The following is an 18,889-nucleotide window of genomic DNA, read 5'->3' on the forward strand; positions in this document are numbered from 1 at the left end:
AAGTATCCGAGTAATTGTACTCTACTATGGCAATAATGTTTTCCGCATTAAACTAAAGGCAGCTCTTTTGAGCATAACCTTATATGCTGTTAAGGTTTTTTTTAAGTTTGAGTTTTTTGGAACCTCACTGAGTCATCTTCTCTGAATTTTGCCAGCCTGCAGCACATAAAGGATGCTCACATTTCTTCTCTTTATACATGAATACAACAGTCTGTTTTACATTAGCATGATTATTGCTAGAAGGCTGGGATTAAACTGAGCAGTAACTGCTTGTTCAGTAGACACATGTCTTTATACTTTGTCTTTCCGCAGCCAAACGTGGCTCCATCCTAATATGCCCTCATTGCAAATACAGATTGTCATGCAGAAACCATCTCTGCGTGCTGGACGCCCTTCAGACACTATGGGTTGCATCTCTCGGGTGCCATTTGTCCTCTGAGCTCTGTGTTAGTGCCTGATGAGAAAAAGGATGATTCCCCCACACACCCCCAGTGGGAGTCTGGGAAAGAAATCACCCAAGGCTGCCATGAGCTGACAATTTGCCGTAACTTTATCAGCAAACTAAATCTTCCCGTCCCCAGGCAGAGAAGGCCGCGGTGTGGATTGGTGATACTGCACAGATACACCAACTCCCTTCTTGCTCCCAGCTCCTGTCTGTTTTCCAAACCAAGGTCATCATTGCTGATTGGTTTGTGGAATGTGGAGAAAGCACTTCCTGCTCCACGGCATTCTTCCTTGCACTGTAATTTATTTGTGTTTCAACTCTGTCTCCAGTGTTAAAAGGTGGAAAAAGTTTTTCCCATCTTGCAGGCAAACCACCCCAGGAAACGCAGAAGTGAGCCAGGTTTAGCATCAGGCTGGGGTCAGAAAATCTCTCAAGCTTTGAAAAATGTCCTCGACATATGAAATACTAAAAGCCAGCGGGCTGAGTTTGACAAGTGGACTTAAACTTGAACTGATGACCACTAAATTTGACCTAATCTAAGAGTGTGGGTGCCACAAGCTGCCGTGCACCTGGGCAGATTAAACAACGAAACTTTACTGCATTATTGAAAACTACCCCTTTGTGTGAATGTATTTAACAGAAACATTTTATTTGCATTATTTATATTCCATGCGCTATAATTTTAAATTGTGAGTCTCCTACAGTTGCTCTGTATGATTCGAGGTTTTTTTAAAAAACTTTTTTTCTTATTCTGTACCTTGTTGTGGCCCCAGAGTTCATCCACTGTATGAAAGGGATCAGTTTTAGCTTCCTTCTTGCTCCTTTTAAGGTAACTTTCTTCTGTTTGAGTGCATCAATGGGAGATTTGAACAACAGGTGGGTGGAGTCTCTGTGCTCACAGCTAGAGCTGGTTGCCTGAGATATCTCAACAGGTTTATGTGATCTGATTTACTGTTAGTGTGGGTGCCATCATGGCCTGGTCTCAATAATGAAAGATATTGGATCTCAGTAGTAAATAAACAAAATACTCTGAAACTGAGGCATTTAGATCACTCTGGCCTTTTTGGTTTATAATGGTTATTTTTACATAGGCTGACTTTATGATTTGAAACTTTAGTCATGTTTGGTGTGAACATTCAGAATTGTAATAGTTTATATACGACATAAAATGAGAAATGCAAAAGGGCTACTTTAAATTGCCATCTCTTCTCATACAGAATATAAAAAACACACAAAAAATTGATTGTCAAACACATCACAGTTAACCAGATCACTTGAACAACAGAATATACATACCAACTGTGTGAGTCAAGCTTTAAATGACTTTTAGTTCATCAATTAACATTTGCTGAGCAGGTCTTACTATGAAATTACTATGTTGTTATCTCAGAATTAGCTGATCCAACTTTCTTCTCTTTGTAGGAGGGTCACTCAGGTCAGCTGCTGGTCCTTGGGGCCACAAACCGACCCCAAGCCATTGATCCTGCTCTGCGCAGGCCGGGACGCTTTGACAAAGAGCTGGAGGTACATACTATCAGAGAGACTGCAGTGTGTTTCCAATCAACGTCACGCTGTTTGTGAAGAATTGCTACTTAATTGCGCAACTTTCTTCTGAGGCTCTGAGTACGTGGACAGAGTACAAAAAATGTGGTATACAAATCGCTGTTCTGTGTTGATTTCGTGACGGCAGGTCGGAGTTCCTGGTGCTGCAGAGCGGGCAGATATTTTGCAGAAGCAGCTGAAATGCGTGCCGTGCAGCGCCACCGAGGAGGAGCTGACGCAGCTGGCAGACGCCGCTCACGGTTACGTAGGAGCAGATCTCGCAGCTGTTGGCAAAGAAGCGGGCAAGTAAACACTGCTTTGCTCTCTTTTAGAGAGTTGAAATGTTTGTTTCCAAGTTGTAAGAACCTAATAGCACACAAAAACATTTTGGATTATTGGTGTGGCTACGCCTTTATTTACATATCTACTGATATCTGTCAGGCCAAAAAAAAGCTGGATATTTTCAAGCGTTAGACTCTGATTTGAAATATCATTCCCAGATTTGTAGCTGTAGCTTTTGATAGTCATGTAAACTGTTGCTCATAATGTCACGGAAACCAAGGACATCTATGGCCACTCAAAGCAGCTGTTAAGAAACACCAGTGCTTCTCTTTGCATTGATTTCCTCTTTGCACTTCATGAAAACAACATAATTTAGGAAAACAAAACACAGTTGCATATGGCAACCGGCCCAGAATTGCTCTCCATCTTTTTGTAGTTTAGTTTGCCCCGTGGGCTGAGGTATCTGACCAACAAACAATAGTGATTGACAGTTTGTTATTGAGCTCTAGGTGCATTCTAGGCCTCATGTTGTTTTTCCCTCTCTCGCTTGACCTTTGTTTTCCTTGTAAAATGTCGCCCAGACCACAATAACTTGTGAATTATTTCCATCTAAATTATTTTTACCAATTTTTGAGACATTTTCTTGGAGTGCCTGACATGCCCACAGCTCCTTTGAACACACAGGTCAAGCATCCTTTGATATTTGCCAGAGAGGAAGTTGGGAGTTTCAGCGGTTTCTCTCACTGGGATCCAAATGCCACAAAAACCACCACTTGTTGTGAAATTCCTGTGCCCCCTCACCCCTAGCACCACAAACCATCCCACCTCATATCCCTGAGGACAAACACACTGGCTTATATACATGTGTATCTGCCCTGCATGTCCTTGATTGTGGGGGTATATGTGATTGTTTGAGCACATGCTTATTTGTTTTTCTGTGGAAGTGTGTGTATGTGACCCCATATGCCTCCTGGGTGGTCCCACCGCCGGGGTATGTGGCGTATTGCCTTTCCAGCTACGGAGGGAGTTGGGCTGCTGTGTGGAAGCATTCCGGCAATGAGCGTAATTTACTGTCCGCAGAGGGCCAGACGTGACTGGCAGCGTTTTCTGAGAAACCCCCACATGCCCCCGAGGGAGACAACAACCTCCCCAACCCCGCTCGACACCGCTAGTTTCCCCAAAATCTCCAAACCAAAATCACAAGACCGATAAAAGCCCTTGCAACAAAAAAGCCACAGGAGAACTCTTAATGCACTCATGACTTCTTTCTTTCATTTTACCGCTTGAGATAAAATATAAATTCAGTTACAGATGCTTGGTTAGAGTACGAGGCATCTATAGCTAAAGCGCTCTCAGACATTCACCGGAAATTTGGGGCTGAGTCTAAAGTTCAAACTGATAAATATCAGTCTAGATTTAACACCATCATAGATTTATCTCATTCATGCCATCTTTTAACTGGCTGTCAATGCAGCAAATAGGAGCATGGCATGACTCCAGCATGTGATTTGGTCACAGTGGTCCTTTCCCATTTTGTGTGATAACTCCAATATAATTTCCCATGATACACCTTTCTGTTAGGGGAGGATTTTACTGTATAACACGTTTTCCGGGATTGTAATGCAACTGTAACTGAAAGGAAGTAGTGGCAGTTTATCTAGTAAAATCCAAAGTGCTCTATGGTGCACTAAAAAACAATCACCTTACTGTAGTCATGAAAAAGAGCAAGAACCTTACCCGATTTAAGTTTGGCTAATCTCCCCTTTAGGGCTGCCACAAACGATTATTTTGATAGTCAACTAGTCACCGATTATTTTTGCCATGAGTCGACTAATCAGATCATGCGTCCATTGGATGTAAAACCTACAGCTTATTGCACCAGCATGCATCTGCTCTTATATAACTATCATTAGCTTACAGCTTTAACTGTTTAAGGTATGTGCTAACTAAAAATAAAGACAAGATGATAGTTTATTAAATTGTAATGAAATTAGCAGATTGTCTTGGTGGAGTTTAATAAGCGCAGCCGTCTGCTCCTTGCTATCTAAAATATAACAGGACAGGAGTATAGAGTATCTCACACTTCTGATAATCAGCTGTCTGCTTGACATTTATCCAGCTGTGTAAAAACTATAACTTTAATCTCAGCCAAACCAATTTAATCAGGAACAAATAAAATACTGAAAAAAGCCAAACAATAACATTTTAAGTTATGTAAGTGACTTATATATCATGTTTAACCTGAGTAGCGAAAGACTGTGGTGGGTTTGAAAACGATTTGCCAGGAGTCCGGTGTTCTCACCGGCTCTACTGAGCCTTGAACCCCGGCTAGCTATCGAGCTAGTGGGTAACAGACGTCTCTGAAAACGTCGGAGCGCTTTTGAAAATATGTGGTGTCTTGATAAACCAAGCAGATATTTGAAGTTTACACAGTTACATTCTCACCTGAAAATATGTTAAACGTTTATTTTGTGACCCAGAAAGAATAATAAGAGTAACATGAAAACTAACTAGCTGCCCCATTGTTGGAAACTGAGCAGGACCGCACGGTTCCTGAATTTGGACACAGCTACGATACCGGACGCTGCTTCTTCTTCTTCGGGGTTTAACGGCAGCTGGCATCCTTGTACATGCAGTGCTGCCATCTTCTGTTTCAGTCCGTTATTACACTCTTAAATCCTACTACTTATTCCTGCGTCTTTTGGGATCTTACAAAGCTTCAAACGAGGCGTCGACTATTAAATTAGTCGTCGACAATTTTAATAGGCAACGTAATCGTGACTAGTCGACTAATCATGGCAGCCCTACTCCCTTTTAAGGTTGTCTCCTTGTGCATCTCTGGACTGCTTTCAGTGCAATTTCTATTTTTAGATTCCTCTGCGTGTTAACTATTCTGTCCACTTGCAAATTTAACTTTGAGATTTATGTGTCAAACTAACTGAAGCTTTACGTGCAGATTAATCACTGCTGATGAGAGCTGTATCTCCATCTACAAAACAGCACTTTAATGGAAAATCAGTGGCCAAGCCAGAAGGTAACTGATCTGACAAGGCGGAAGGCAGACAAGCAGACGTTTACTGGAACATGACTTCTACTGTAACATCCTGAGATCTCTGTGGGGGGATTATTTGGTGCAACTGACCTCCACTGTGGCTGGTGCCAGCGTGGCATTTTATGCCAGTTCACACCACTGAAATCTTACACACACCCCATTCATCAAATTTAACTACCAAGTGACTTCACTGTGAGTTGAATCACAGAATGTCAGAACAGGACTTTTAATGAGCAAAAAAAGGTGACCAGATCTAAGATAGTTTCGCTTTTCTTTGAACAGAGTTGCATATACCTTTTTTATGTGATAATGCCCAGATTCCTATTTCATATGTATAAATGAAGGCAAAACTGTCTGCTGTATGCACCGCAATCTTGTTTTATGATTGCCCCCATCTAAAAATTTTATTTCAAATTTACAAGTATTTATACATTAATCAGTTGTACAGTTTATTTGCAAGTTGCAGATTATTTTCAGTAAAAATCCAAACCACATTACCGTTATCCCTATAAATTGCTTGGATACATATAAATAGACACATAAAGCCATAGAAAACATAGACACATGAACTCGCAAGCTGATATCTGTTTTTTCCTATTTTGCTTTGTACCGAAAGGAACAAAAGAGGCATAAAAACACATCAAATCGGAACTGCAGTTGTTTCCTCGTGCTGCTCAGGTAACAATGAGCTGCTGAGGAAGCATACACTCTGATGTACCGCTTCCTGAAAAATAAAATTGAGGGAACATATATCATGGCGAGCCCAATATACTCTGGTCATGCGAAAGATCCACCTTGCACAGCTGCATTAAAGCATCCACGCGTACGGACTTGTGGCTTCTATAATGGATGCAGTCACAAACACATGCACATTATCCTGCCTTTTAAATAATTCCAGTCTCTTTAATGAAAGACTATTTACATGAGCTGTTCATATGTTAGGAAAGTCAAAGGGTTTGTGTGTGCGTGTTTGATTCTTTTGTGTGTGGATAAGAATGCATGGAAATCTTGATGTCATTAGGGAAATTGTTGTTTGTCCACTCTGAATTATACTGAGCCCCAGAAACTTCTTGACGACAGATGTGTTATATAATGAGCACTTAATTACAGTCGATCACGGATCTGCCAGTTTTTAAAGCATTGTAATGCATGAGCACACTCATGCCAGATGTATTAAAGTGCGATTCACTTAGGTCACCTGAAATCCCTTTTTAAGCTTCCACCGAATGCACAAATTATGAAGAAAAACTGTGCTTTACATCACGGGCACTGACCAATGGAATTCAGGTTAAACTTAATGAAAGAAGCATTTTTAAACCTGGGGGTGAAAAAACAAGAATGCATCAAAGTATTGAGAAGGCATCATGATGCTTCTCTGACTGCTGTACACACATATTTATTCTTTAATTGCAAAAGAAAATACTGAACTATTTTTGAGAAAGGTCTGATTTAAAACAGTTCAACTCTGGGTAATAAAAAAGTTTAAAACATCGCAGAAAGATGCCGCTGAAGTAAAAGTACATAAAATGTAACTTGTTGGGGAAAGAATTTCTCCTGTTTCTGATTGTTCTTACATCAGCCTACATGCACTAAACAGGCAATCTGGATGGCATCCTGTTTAATTAACTCTATAGATATGCAATATTTTTTTTTATCAGTTTTATGCTGTTTTCAGGGAGTTGTCAGTTTGGAGCTCTTCTTTACTGAATGTATAATGTGCTAAGAAGCCAATCTCTGATTTTACTTTGCACAAACTTTAAATTAAGGTAAGAGGTTGTCATCATTCATCATCGGTTGTCTGTCATTTAAGACACAAATGGGTGAAAAATAAATGAATGTCTAAGCAAGCTATTGCCTGACTGAAAGCCTCGTGAAGTGTTCACGTGGGCTAAGACTGACATGCATTATTGTTAAAATAGTCTTCATTTTCTACAGTTAGAATTCATGCTCCCTTTACAGTAATAGAATTTGACATTCATGTACTGTTTGCACACTGTTTAGGGGGACAGAAGTCCCTCTAAAAAAGTGAAAGTCAGAAGAAGTAGAATTAAAGCTGAACATTTCAAAACTAAGTACTTGATTACATTTCACCATCCTCTCATTGCCAGTAACAAAAAATATCAAACCCCTTGAAAACCCTAAATGAAACCTCTTAACTGTAGCAACTGTGAATGAGGACCTCTCATGGTCAAATGCTGTATAGCTGTGCAGGTACAGTCAAGCGTAGCTGCCAGTTCATGTGGAGTCAGCATGGAGCGTAACCAGACTGAGCTCTGTTTAGATACAAAGATCTGATTTTTATCTGCAGGGTGAAAATAGCTGAATGGTTCCTTCTTAAATGTTTTGTTGAGTTCTTGTCCAAATTTACATCTGAGGATATATTTTTTTCTCTAATCTTCCGAAGTGAGAATCCCCGAGTTAGAATTTGCAAGTTCATTAGCCAAACGACTCGCAATCCTTTAAACTAATTATCTCCTTTCCCTCCTCTTTTAAATTTGGGATTTCTGAATCAAACTTTTTTCTGTCCGCGGTTCTCTCCCTGTTGACAACGTGGCCTTCATCATAGTTTCATTGATGTTGACAGATTCATGTACACATTAAGAAGATCTGCTGGACTGAGTTAGTCACAGCAGAAAAATGTCCATGCTGCACGCCTATAACTCTGTGTATGAGCATTTTTCTGACAGCTTTTCTGTTGCATCTGTCGCTCCTCATCACATCATTCTGACTGTGACTTCATGTCAGACATGTGTCAGCATGCACATTCTTGCAGGACAGGTTAACTTAGATGGAGACATTACACAAGTCCCAGATTTGTTTCTTGTTAGCAGGAGCAGTTCCATGTTTGAGCTGAGTGTAGTTGAAGTTCTATAATAGAAAAGATTTGCTTTAAAACACATGCAAAACATCCATTTTCACAACTAATATGCATTTTTAAAGACATTTAAATGAAGCTTCCATTATCCAAATGTATTATAATAGAGCATGTGACACACCCAAAATTAACTATTAAGAGCTGATGAGTCAACATTTTGACTGGTTGCTTGTACAGACAGATTCACTTTTTATATTTCTATTTCACAATAGATCAAATTGAATTAAAATAAATGTTAAAATTGGAGAAAAAAAGGGATCTGGGTGTAGGTCTCCTATGTCCAAGATAAATTTGATGGCTCATGTTTCCTAGTTTATCACTTTAAATATGTCCTCTCTGTATAAAAGCTCAGTGCAGCCCATCTGAGATTGTGCACTAGTTTGTGAATTCTCTTTTTGGAGCCTCATTTTGTAGCTAGCAAGTTTGGTAGCCTGCTAGACCTTAATAGACACAATAAAGTAAAACTTTTACTCACCAAATGCAAGAGTGCATATCCTGCCCCGTCTCCCTCCCCTCAGCCCCACCTGGTCGCTGCAGATGGCTGCCCCTTCCTGATCCTGGTTCTGCTGGGGGATTCTTCCTGTTAAAAGAGTTTTTCCTTCCCACTGTTGCCAAGTGCTCACTTGTGGGGAGGTTGTCTTGATTTTTAGGATTTTGTCTCTGTTATTGTAGAGTCTTTACCTCACAGTACTAAGTTCCTTCAGGCGGCTGTTGTTGTGGTTTGGTGCCATACAAACACAATTGGATTGAAAATGCTTTTTTTTACTTGTTTTACGTTTAACTTGGCTGCAAGTCATATTTTCTCAGATAGTTCCTCTGAAAAATGTGCCAAAAAACTGCTGATTGTCAGTATCTATCAGTCGTATTTCAGTTATTATGAAGGGAGAAAGTAGTTTTAGAGGAAAAAAACAAAAGGGTATTGTACCAGATTGTAAACATCTTTTATTTCAGTTTTAAATTTGAGCATATAAATATGGGAGTGCATGGGGACTGACTTGCTTTCCTGGTTAGCCTCAAGGAATTGCAGGTTTTAGGCCAAAATTATAAAATTTTTATAAATTTATGTAAGAATAAACCTTAGCTGGCAGAACCTGCACATTTAATTAATTAGCAATATGCATAAATTGTATATAGAATAAAAGAAGGAGCAACGGTCAAATAGGGTTGCGTGTCTTTACAGTGTAGGATGCTTTCTTATGTTTTGTTACAAGATCCCTGACAAAAGCTTCCTCCAGTATAACCACAAATGCGCTGAGTTCTAGTGTTCATATTTCCCTAAATGTTACTTTGACCGTGTTTCCAGCCCACCAGAGATTATGCAAAACAGCTTTTTCATAATGAATCCCCCTAGGTGTTCTGCGTGGTATTGGAAGCTGCCATGTGGTCTCGCGGAGCCTGACAGACTCCGGGCGTCTCTCTGTCGTCCTGTTGGTGTTCAACTGATCCCGGTGCTGGCAGATGACTCATTTCCACAGTCTAAACAGTGCAAATTGCGTGTGTGAGTGTGCACGTCTATTTGAACGTGTGTATGCCGGTGCATGCTTGTTTGGTTTGTGCCACATCCGGACCCACTGTTTACAAGCCTCTCTAAACAGGGGAAGCCTGCTGGAGCAAAAAGGGCCAGTAAAATTGATTATATGGAATAATAAACACAAAATGCACCACTGTGTCAGCTGAAAGCTTTTTGGTTAGCCTGCTATTTGACGGCAAAGATCAGGCTCGATATTTAACAACTCAAACTTTAGCAACTAAATGGCCTAAATGATTTACACGGGAAATGTGCAAAGTGATTTGGCCAACACGCTTAGTGAAAATCCCCTAAACCTAAATATTCAGCACTTGAGCGTTTTTAAACCCAAACCATTGATCTTCCTGGCCATGAGACACAGGAAATGGGGACTAGAGGTTACTCCGCTCTGTAGAAACGAGGAAGAAAAACGGCAGCAAAAACCAGCAGAGTTTTGTGTGTTTGACATAAATTTTGCCGTGGAAGACTAAATGGGCCAAACAGTGCTAAATGCTCACTGATGTTTACAGCGGCAGCATTGCCTTATAAAGTGCCTTTCCCAAGTCATCTGTCCTTTTAAAGACACTTCAGGGATTTCAGTACAGGTCACATAAATATCAGTCGGATCAGCATGGGAGGTTTATTTGAGGCCCCTGTTTATAAAATCCGGAAATGTGCTGCTTGTGCTCCTAAAACCCGACACATACCTTTTCCCAGTGACAGTGATGTGTGTGTGTGTGTCTGTGTGTTTGTGTGTGTACTTCAAGAGCACATATTATTGCTGTGTTTCAGTTCCGGGAACAGATGTTGGGTATTGTAAATACAGGTGCATAGAGTGCTCCGGAAGCCCCGGCGAGTAATGAAAACGTTCCTGTGGTTTTTTGTGATGGTGTAATGCTCAAAGTATTTTGCAATCATTCGAGGCCGGCCTTGCTGGTGAGCTTCAGCTCAACCTCATTGGTTTTCAGTGCAGCAGCACACAATGCACCGTAACACAAAAACATAGCTCTGATTATTCTGTGTTGAAATGTCGAATGCAGTGTTGATATGCGAGTATACTTCTGTTGTTGGTGATGATCTGCTCTCCCTGATGCTCTCTCTGTGTCAGGTTTCCCTTTTTTAATCTTCCATGCTGGAATGTTTAACCTCTACCCACATAACTCTTGTGTTTCTTCCTCTCTGAATGTCGAGGGAAAGTTTCGAACGTTGTATTGAGTGGACTTGTAGTTGCATGAACAAAAAGCTTGTACTGAAAACCTGCTCAAATGTTCAAAGTAGAAACTTTGGGGTTTTCAAGGTTTTTAGAAGTTGACAGAGGTTGTTCATGAACATCAAGGGTGCTGCACAAGTCTTTGCAGACAGTCATTTACATGCTGTGGCTGTGCACGATCACCAGGTGGCAGTATCAAAAATATGTGGAACAATTAGCATTGCTACTTTTATTTATCCTTGTGCTTGTTTTAAACACTCCCCTCGAGTGTTAAAAGCAGTGTAAACTTTCCACCGTAGCTGCTCTCTGTGCTTCTAAGCTTCCGATGAGTTTTTTTTTTCACACGTCTTTGTGTTGAACTCGGCTGACACTTTCTGTCTTCGTCAAGCCAACTTTTCACTTAAGAAGTAGTCTAACTATGCTTAACGTCATCTCTTTTACTGCTGTTTTTTTAAGACTGCATGCTGACGTGTCTGTATTGACTACGTAGTCCTGGCTACCCATAGTCCTCGACTCTGCACAGTCAAAGACTCTGTCCCTCAAAGGTGACCCATAAAGTGGCTTTGCCTGCTTTTCTGCTAGTAGAATTGAGCTATCATTAAAATGACCTTTGCAATATTCATGGGATGGCATAAATCTTTATGATACTTTAATTGCCTTCAATTTTGCAGAAACAGATTCGTCATAAACTAGCTGCTCTTTCACCCTTTGCGATTGGAAATACTATTATAGTATTAGGACACTGTTTCAGATTTCTGGTTGTCTCAATATATAGACGCACATAAACTGCTTAACTTCACTACATTCTCTGCATGCTACTGTTTAATAGAAGTTTTTGATTTTTTTTATTACTTGTTGGCTGTTGTAACTTAGTGTTAGCTCCAAAATAATCTAATGCATATCTTATCTTGATGTTTTTTCTGGCCACTTCACATGTTAAAGTGTCTCCAAGTAATGTTTGGTATTCAGATGTTTGATTCTGTTGTTGACAGATCAGTTTGGTGTGAGCATCAAAGGATGTGACCCCTGAAAAGAAGGCCTTGATTTGGGGCAAGGTCTGTTTTGGACGGATGCAATTAAGATTGTGCCCCTGGGAAGGGGAAAAAACCCAAATAATCGCTCTCCTCTGTTTTTTTTCCAATGCCAGCTCTGGGAAATGAGGTCTTCTCTCACTTCCATACCTACTTTAGGCCCTGGTGTGATGTTTTGCAAATGTGCATTCTTGTACATTTAGGAGGCCCCCTTTTCTTTCAATTCCCTGTGGACCCTTAGTGAATGTGAAGCATTCTGGAAAACAGGAGTGCAAGGAAAAAAAGGAAAGAAAGGAATAGGGAAATGAGTCCACAGAAGGTTCAGATTAAATTGTGTTGTGTTGCTTCTTCTTTTTTTCCCCTCTTCTCCTCCCATCGGATGTTTTCATAACTAAACCAAATGTGTGCTTGAAGTCAGCCAAGAGAATCCCTAAAGCAAAATGTTAAAGTCAAATTGTTGAATCAAGTTTCCGCCGCCCTCTGGGCTTCCAGGCTGCATTTGAAGCTCTGCGCCTTCTGAACTCTGTTTTCCCTTCGGCCAGACGATTCTCTGCAAAGCCTTTCGTTGCCTCTGGCAGAGTGTTACATTTAATCCAGACAGTTTCGAATGATTTTTGATGAAACATTTATTAAACATATGTCAGCTATGTTATTTTTTTTTCTTTTCTTTTCAGTGCTTGTATGCAGCCACACCACTAACTGGAAGCTTTAACATTAGCTGTCTGTCAAAGCTTATTGCAGATGATGAGCGTTTCACTTTAGCTGCTGGACAGAGGATTGAAACGTGGTGACAAAAGCTTCACAGAAATGTGCAGAAAAATCTGATGTTAATGACCTTGCAGAAAGTGAAGTATGAAGGCATTTCTTCAAGTATTTTTAATGTGATTTTGCATAGTTGTTGCTTTTTGCCTTTGTTTTAACATAAGTGTATTATTTTTTTATGTTACTTTACATTGCTTCTGACACATTTTCTGTGCTCGGGCAAGCTGCCCGGGTATATTTAAGAGGCTGTCCAAGTATATTTGGTGATTCCTTATTTATTTTATTTTTAATCCATCTGAGAGAACATCTGAACAGTCTCCTGACTCTTATTTTCAAACTTCATTTGCTCCTAGCCAACCACCCTTGGCTTTTTCCGTCTTGTGTTTTACCTTCTGGCTGTATCACTGGCCAGGTTGCTATTGTGGTGGTCCTTGTTGACAGTTGGCTTCTTCCTGATTGAGTCTCTCATCCTGGAGCTGTACATGTTCCAACTTCACAGATTAACTCTGAGCTTGAGAGCCACCCCAACCAGGGAGCTGGTTAATGTGCCACAAGGCTGCAGAGCAGAGCAAAGACTGTGATCAGCAGCAGCAGTCCAAGTTGGTGGAGTTGGAGTTCATCTTCAGAATGAGAGATGCACTGAAGAAGCGGCTTATTATATTTACCCATTATATATAGGTTTATTTATTCTGATCTGTGTAAAATACGAATAATCAACTTTTTATAGAGTTATAAGTCCAAAATCATTCTATCTCCGTGGTCATTCTAAGCTCAAAGAAGATCTGAACCCAGCAGTTAATCCTGTTTTTGGCCCTCTTCCATCACCTTCTCAGCATTTATAGAGGCTGAGGCCCCACTGCCTTTGCAGGGCAGGCAGCTTTGGTTTGGGGTTAGTGCATATGGTGTTGTGGCTGGTGCTCCTCATCTCCCTCCTCGCCCCAGCTTCCTTCCACATCCTATCCTGTCTTGCCTCGTCTGTTCCACTCAAACCAGATGTTTTTCTGCAGTCTAAGCAGCGCCGGGACGAAGCATTATCGCAGATGAAGAGCTGAAGCAGCAGCCAGGTGGAATGATGGGATGTTTAGAGCTCTGGGGATTGAGAGTAAGAAGTAGGGTGGGTGTTTGGGGATAAAGATTGAAGGGGCGTGAAAAATGCATCATACACCAGGGAGCCGGGACTGGGGAACACATTGAGCTCGGCCGAAGACAAATGCGTTTCCAATAATTGAATTTCTCCTTCTTCTTCTTCCCCTCTCTCCCTCGCTGTCTGTCTGTCTGTCTGTCCCTTGCCTAGTCAGACGGGTCCTGGAAAATATAAACAGGATGCACTCTTGTCTGATCGTAAATCCCCTCTCGTCTGCTCTCTGGCCCCAAGCCCTGGACCACGTCCGTTCCCCTACAGCCCTCTCCACTCCGTCTCCTATCCAGACCCCCTCCACCCCAACCCTGTTGCTCAGAAGAGGAAGCCAAGAGTGTGTTTGTGTGATATGTGCATTGAGAACGGTTGTGTGTTTAATATACTGTTACCCAACACTGGGGTTGGAAACGTGGTTGTGGGCTGGTTTTGTAACTACTAATCATTGGCCACATTTAGCATGTAATTAACTCAGAGAAGACCTGTCCTCCCACCTGTAGGGGTTAAATCTCCACAGCTGGATGCAAGCTGATCCACACATGGCGTTTCGCATGCTGTCATTGCTTTACTCTTTGCATTTCTCCTTACATTTTTAGCAGTGATGGCAAGCAGCATTGACCCTAGACCTACTTGCAAATCTTTTACACTTTAAGTAAATTGGAAGGTTTTTAAAACTGTACATGACCAATTGGAATCCTTGTGCACTGATCCGATTCATGCAGTAACACTGCCGATGTTTGCACAGTTCTAATTTCACCTGTACAGTACATCAGGCTCCTTTGAAGTAAACAACAGATTCTGTTTAAACAAAAAGTGTAAGAACATCCTTTGTTGAGAACGTGCTTCAGAACAAGATCCTTAATCAATCTTCATTTCCCCCGTGACACAGATAACAACTGTGGTTGTTAACTGATTGTGGAAAAGCAGGAAAAAGAAAACTAAGTTCCCTTTACAAGTACTGCTTAGCCTCCTCTAAATAAGGCACTTGACCGCAGCTGCTCGGCATCCAACAATAGAAGACAGAGCGGCTTTCTATGGTTAGCAGGCATGTTTAATGACCTTTCCAGTAAATAAATAATTTTTTCTAACCTTTTCTTCAGAAGTATGTGCTCTATGTCAGTCATCACCTCACAATTTTTAAAAGCTAACTCGGCCCAGACTGTTTTCCTCGTGAGATCACTCTGCATTGACTGTTTTTGCAGAGCGAAACAAAGGCTCATTTTTTGATACTGACACATCAGTGTTTGTTTTCTTATCTTCTTTTTATTCAGTTGCAGACTAAAGGCATTCAAACCTTAAGCTCTTCAATTACACTCTCCTTCCCTTCTGCCTGCTTACTTTTCTCTGCAGGCCCAATTATTTTCACCGTCAAAAGGGGAATTAGCGTTCATTTTAAGATTTGCATTCACTAGGTGTGTATCATCACAGCAAGTACAAGCCTGAACGTTTTGAGTTAAAAAAACGGACTTGGTGCATATGGGTTTGGAATGAAACTGAAGAAAAATGGCACAAGCATTTCTTTTTTAGGCAGTGGATCCAGAACTCTTTTTGAATTTGAAATGATCCATCTTTTCTATAATATGTCAGCCTGAATGTTTTCAGGGAAAGCTTCTTTTTTCGTTTTGTTTTTAAAGTTGTTATACGTCAAACAAAAAGGCTTCCCTTCAGGTCAAACCTGTGTCAAGTCAGTTCTTTTTTTTTTTTTTTTTTTATTCAGCATGAAGTTGTTTTCCACTTCTGATTCGGTGACAGATTTACAGTAGCTGATGTAAACCTTCTCTGTGCAGGTTTGCACGCACTGAGGCGAGCACTGGGAGGTTCCCATCAACCACCGTCTGACCAGCAGCTAATGGGGACAGTGACAGTCACTCTGCAGGACCTCCAGTGGGCCATGTCTGTAGTGAAGCCCAGTGCCATGAGGGAGGTTGCTATTGATGTCCCCAAGGTACATTAACTGACACAACTAGTCTGTTTGTTTGTTTTTTCCATTCATTCTCTCATGACTTAAGCTCATTTAGACTCATCTGTCTGTCTTCTTAAAGGTGAAAAACATATCTTTTTAAAAATTCACTCATCTATAAGAAATGACCCTCATATTGATCTTGGAGTTAGTAGAAGCTGATGCTTCCAGATTGCACTATAAAGCTAAGCTCCTGTTCTAGCAGGAATTTTTATTTGGCCATTTGGCATAAACTCCAAAGGTAGGGTGTTTTCGCACATGCAGGGTTTAGTCCATTTCAGTTGAAATCTGGTTCATTTTCTCCCTTGGGCTGGTTCGTTTGTGCAGGTGTGAACACAGTAATCAACTCTTCCAAAAGAGTCTCGGTCCGACCCAACTACCAGGTATATATTACAAGTTTAAGCTAAAAAACTTCCTGTAGCCACGTTTGCTTTGTATCCTGAATGTGGAAAGGTACTATAGATGTGCAAAAATCTGTACAGGCTAGCAACTAGCTGTGAATATAAAACCTCTGTGATCTCCAATAGTCTAGAACACAGCACTTTCTTCCTGTATTTACTTTTGTTGCTTCCGCTCCAGACACATCTGGCCAATGAGCCGACTGAACCTGCTCACATGGTTTGTAGTGACGCGTTTTGGTTTGCTCAGAGTTCTTTTGGATTTTTTTCTGTGCAGAAAGAAACCAAATCATGAGGAAAAGCTACAAGTTTACAAACTCATCAACTGATTCAGACAGGAGTAAACGACCTACAGGTGTCAAAACACCCTTAATCATTCTCGTAGGTCCATGATGTAAAATTGTTAGAGTAGGAACATCAAATGATGTCATAGTGACTAAATTTAACTCCTGGGTTCATTAGTTCCTGAAATGGTTCCTAACCTTTGGAAATAGGCTAACAACTGTTAATGGGAGTGAAAGTTAAGCTGCAGTTATAGTGACAGCTTCTGAGTGTTTTTCTTCCAGTTATAGAGCCAAAAGAAGGAAATAAGGAAAAAAAGCGAGCTAACGTCAGAGAGTGCAACGTCTGCTATGCAACAGACAGGAAGCACAGGCACCGTAAAAACTAAATTAAACAGATATCTCTGCTGACGCCATAAAGAAATCTGGTTCTTGAGTTGCTAAATGTTCCACTATGATCACCGCTCTCACTGACGTGATTATTCCTTGTCCACAAACTGTATAACAGACGTAATCGTGGTGACGTCACACATTGATTTCCAACTCTGCATTTCAAAACCTCAACATTTGAGCAGCTGCACTCTAGGTCTTTCTCGCCTTATGAGAAGAGAGACTGGAGTGCTGTTATCAGTTATCAGTTAAGGCTAGCAAGCTTAGTCAGCCAGCTGAACCATAGACGTATAGACACTATACTTGCTAATTAGTGCTAATCAAATAACTACCCTAACACAAGAATTTCACTCACAAAAACCGGAGCACAAACTTCTAGGATGATCTGTACCACATAGCAGGATTTGAAATGCTCTGAAAGGTGGTCAGTAATTTGTTTTTAATGTATTGCTCCTGAATATAAACTTATTAATTTCATATCTTAAGAGTTTCTGGGGATCGATCAGCTTAAACCTCCGGTTGGGCCACGCTTCCGTTCAAGTCATGAGCAATGCCTTTGAAATTCTCACTATGTCAACTTCATGACATTTAACAGATTGTTATTATGAAAGTGTCAGTTAGTGCCAGGTTAAATCTAAAGGGACAGAGCTCTGAGGCTGGGCTTGTACTCACATGTGGACATAGAAACGCATGAAGACTTTTGTTTGTTCATTTTCAACTGGAGCTGGATGTCAAAGAGTAGTCTGGGAAAAATTAAGAGACCTTCTCTTCACATACTTGACTTATTTATGGCATCATTCATAATGACACAGTCTGGATGAGATGATGAGAGGAAGTAGTCTGGTTTGTTTCATTCGATCTTTGTTTCATCGAAAGGAGAATGAAAATCTCTAAACTAAACAGAATCGCGAGAAAAGCTCAAAGAGAGCAGCAGCAGCAGCGGTCTTCCTGTGTATTTTATTGTCCCTTTTAAATGCACATGAAACAATCCCTTAACTACTCTCTGACCACTGAATTACCAGCAGATGAGGGTCAGGCTGAGGAAGAGTGGAAATGACCCCGTGGCCATTTTACCCTCCGCTACAATGAAGATGAATCACTTGTTCTTAGTGGATGAAGGGAGAAAAATGGAGCAAAGGAGGGGAGGGACAGAGGGGAAGGAGAGATGAGAGGACAGTGGTGAGACTCCAGGATGTTTTGGAGTTTGCATGTGCAAGACATAACGGACAGGAAGAGGGCTAACATCATCCTCCACCGGTAATTGAAAGCAGATCGGGTCGCTAACGGTTCCTGCCAGCAACCAAAAAAAGAGAAAGCGAAAAGAAGAAGAAACGTCCTTCCTATCCCTTCACCTCCACCCGCCTCCCCTTTTCTCTGCAGCACTCTGCACTGAGCTCGCCCAGAGACATTCAGTCCTTGTGGCCGGTTCCTGGAAACAAGAGAGGAGTGAGTTTGAGTTTGGATTTTTTTTTTCTCCTCTCCTTGCACAGCTCAGTTGAAAGGGCAGCCGCAGAGCCCCGGACTTGATTATATCCACATGAGTGCAAACATTTGTTTCTAATCCATTTTATATAAGAAACTTCCAGTGGTGCCGGATAAGTACATGCCTCGAGTTCCTCCGAAACCTTCTCAGATCACAGATCTAGAGATTTTACAGAATATGCCTCTCAATTTACCATTTATTTATGATTAAATACATCAGAAGTTTGATTTAATCCTTTGTTTGCTCTGTGATGAGAAATTCTTCAAACTATCTCAGTTTACCCAGTTTTTTTTTTAATGAACATCTTCCACTTTATAGCCTGGCTTTAATATTTTTATTTGGCAGCTGTATAACAAGCCTATTATTCTTCCTTTTAAACATACTCCTTGTCTCTCTTGACTTTTTTTTGTCTGTGAAGTCCCCCACACCCCTCCTCACAGCCCCATCAAAGGACCCGAGCTTGAGAAGGCCCCTTGTAAAGTTCAGAAAACAACAGTAAAAGATAATAACTGGGTCTCGTACAAAAAGGAAGAGAG

The 18,889-nt window shown here is 40.9% G+C and overlaps 1 protein-coding gene across 1 annotated transcript in view; it reads left to right on the top strand.

The window, feature by feature from the left end:
- Window positions 1-18,889, top strand: part of afg2a (AFG2 AAA ATPase homolog A) — a 108,669-nt gene that overhangs the window by 6,123 nt on the left and 83,657 nt on the right. Inside the window, exons 9-11 of the mRNA XM_080901727.1 lie at window positions 1,868-1,969; window positions 2,136-2,289; window positions 15,629-15,786. Of these exons, the coding sequence (XP_080757853.1) occupies window positions 1,868-1,969; window positions 2,136-2,289; window positions 15,629-15,786 (414 nt within the window). The remainder of the gene's footprint in view (window positions 1-1,867; window positions 1,970-2,135; window positions 2,290-15,628; window positions 15,787-18,889) is intronic.

The sequence above is a fragment of the Rhamphochromis sp. 'chilingali' genome (genome assembly GCF_963969265.1).
Source record: "Rhamphochromis sp. 'chilingali' genome assembly, chromosome: 13".
In the NCBI taxonomy this organism is placed as follows: Eukaryota; Metazoa; Chordata; class Actinopteri; order Cichliformes; family Cichlidae; genus Rhamphochromis; species Rhamphochromis sp. 'chilingali'.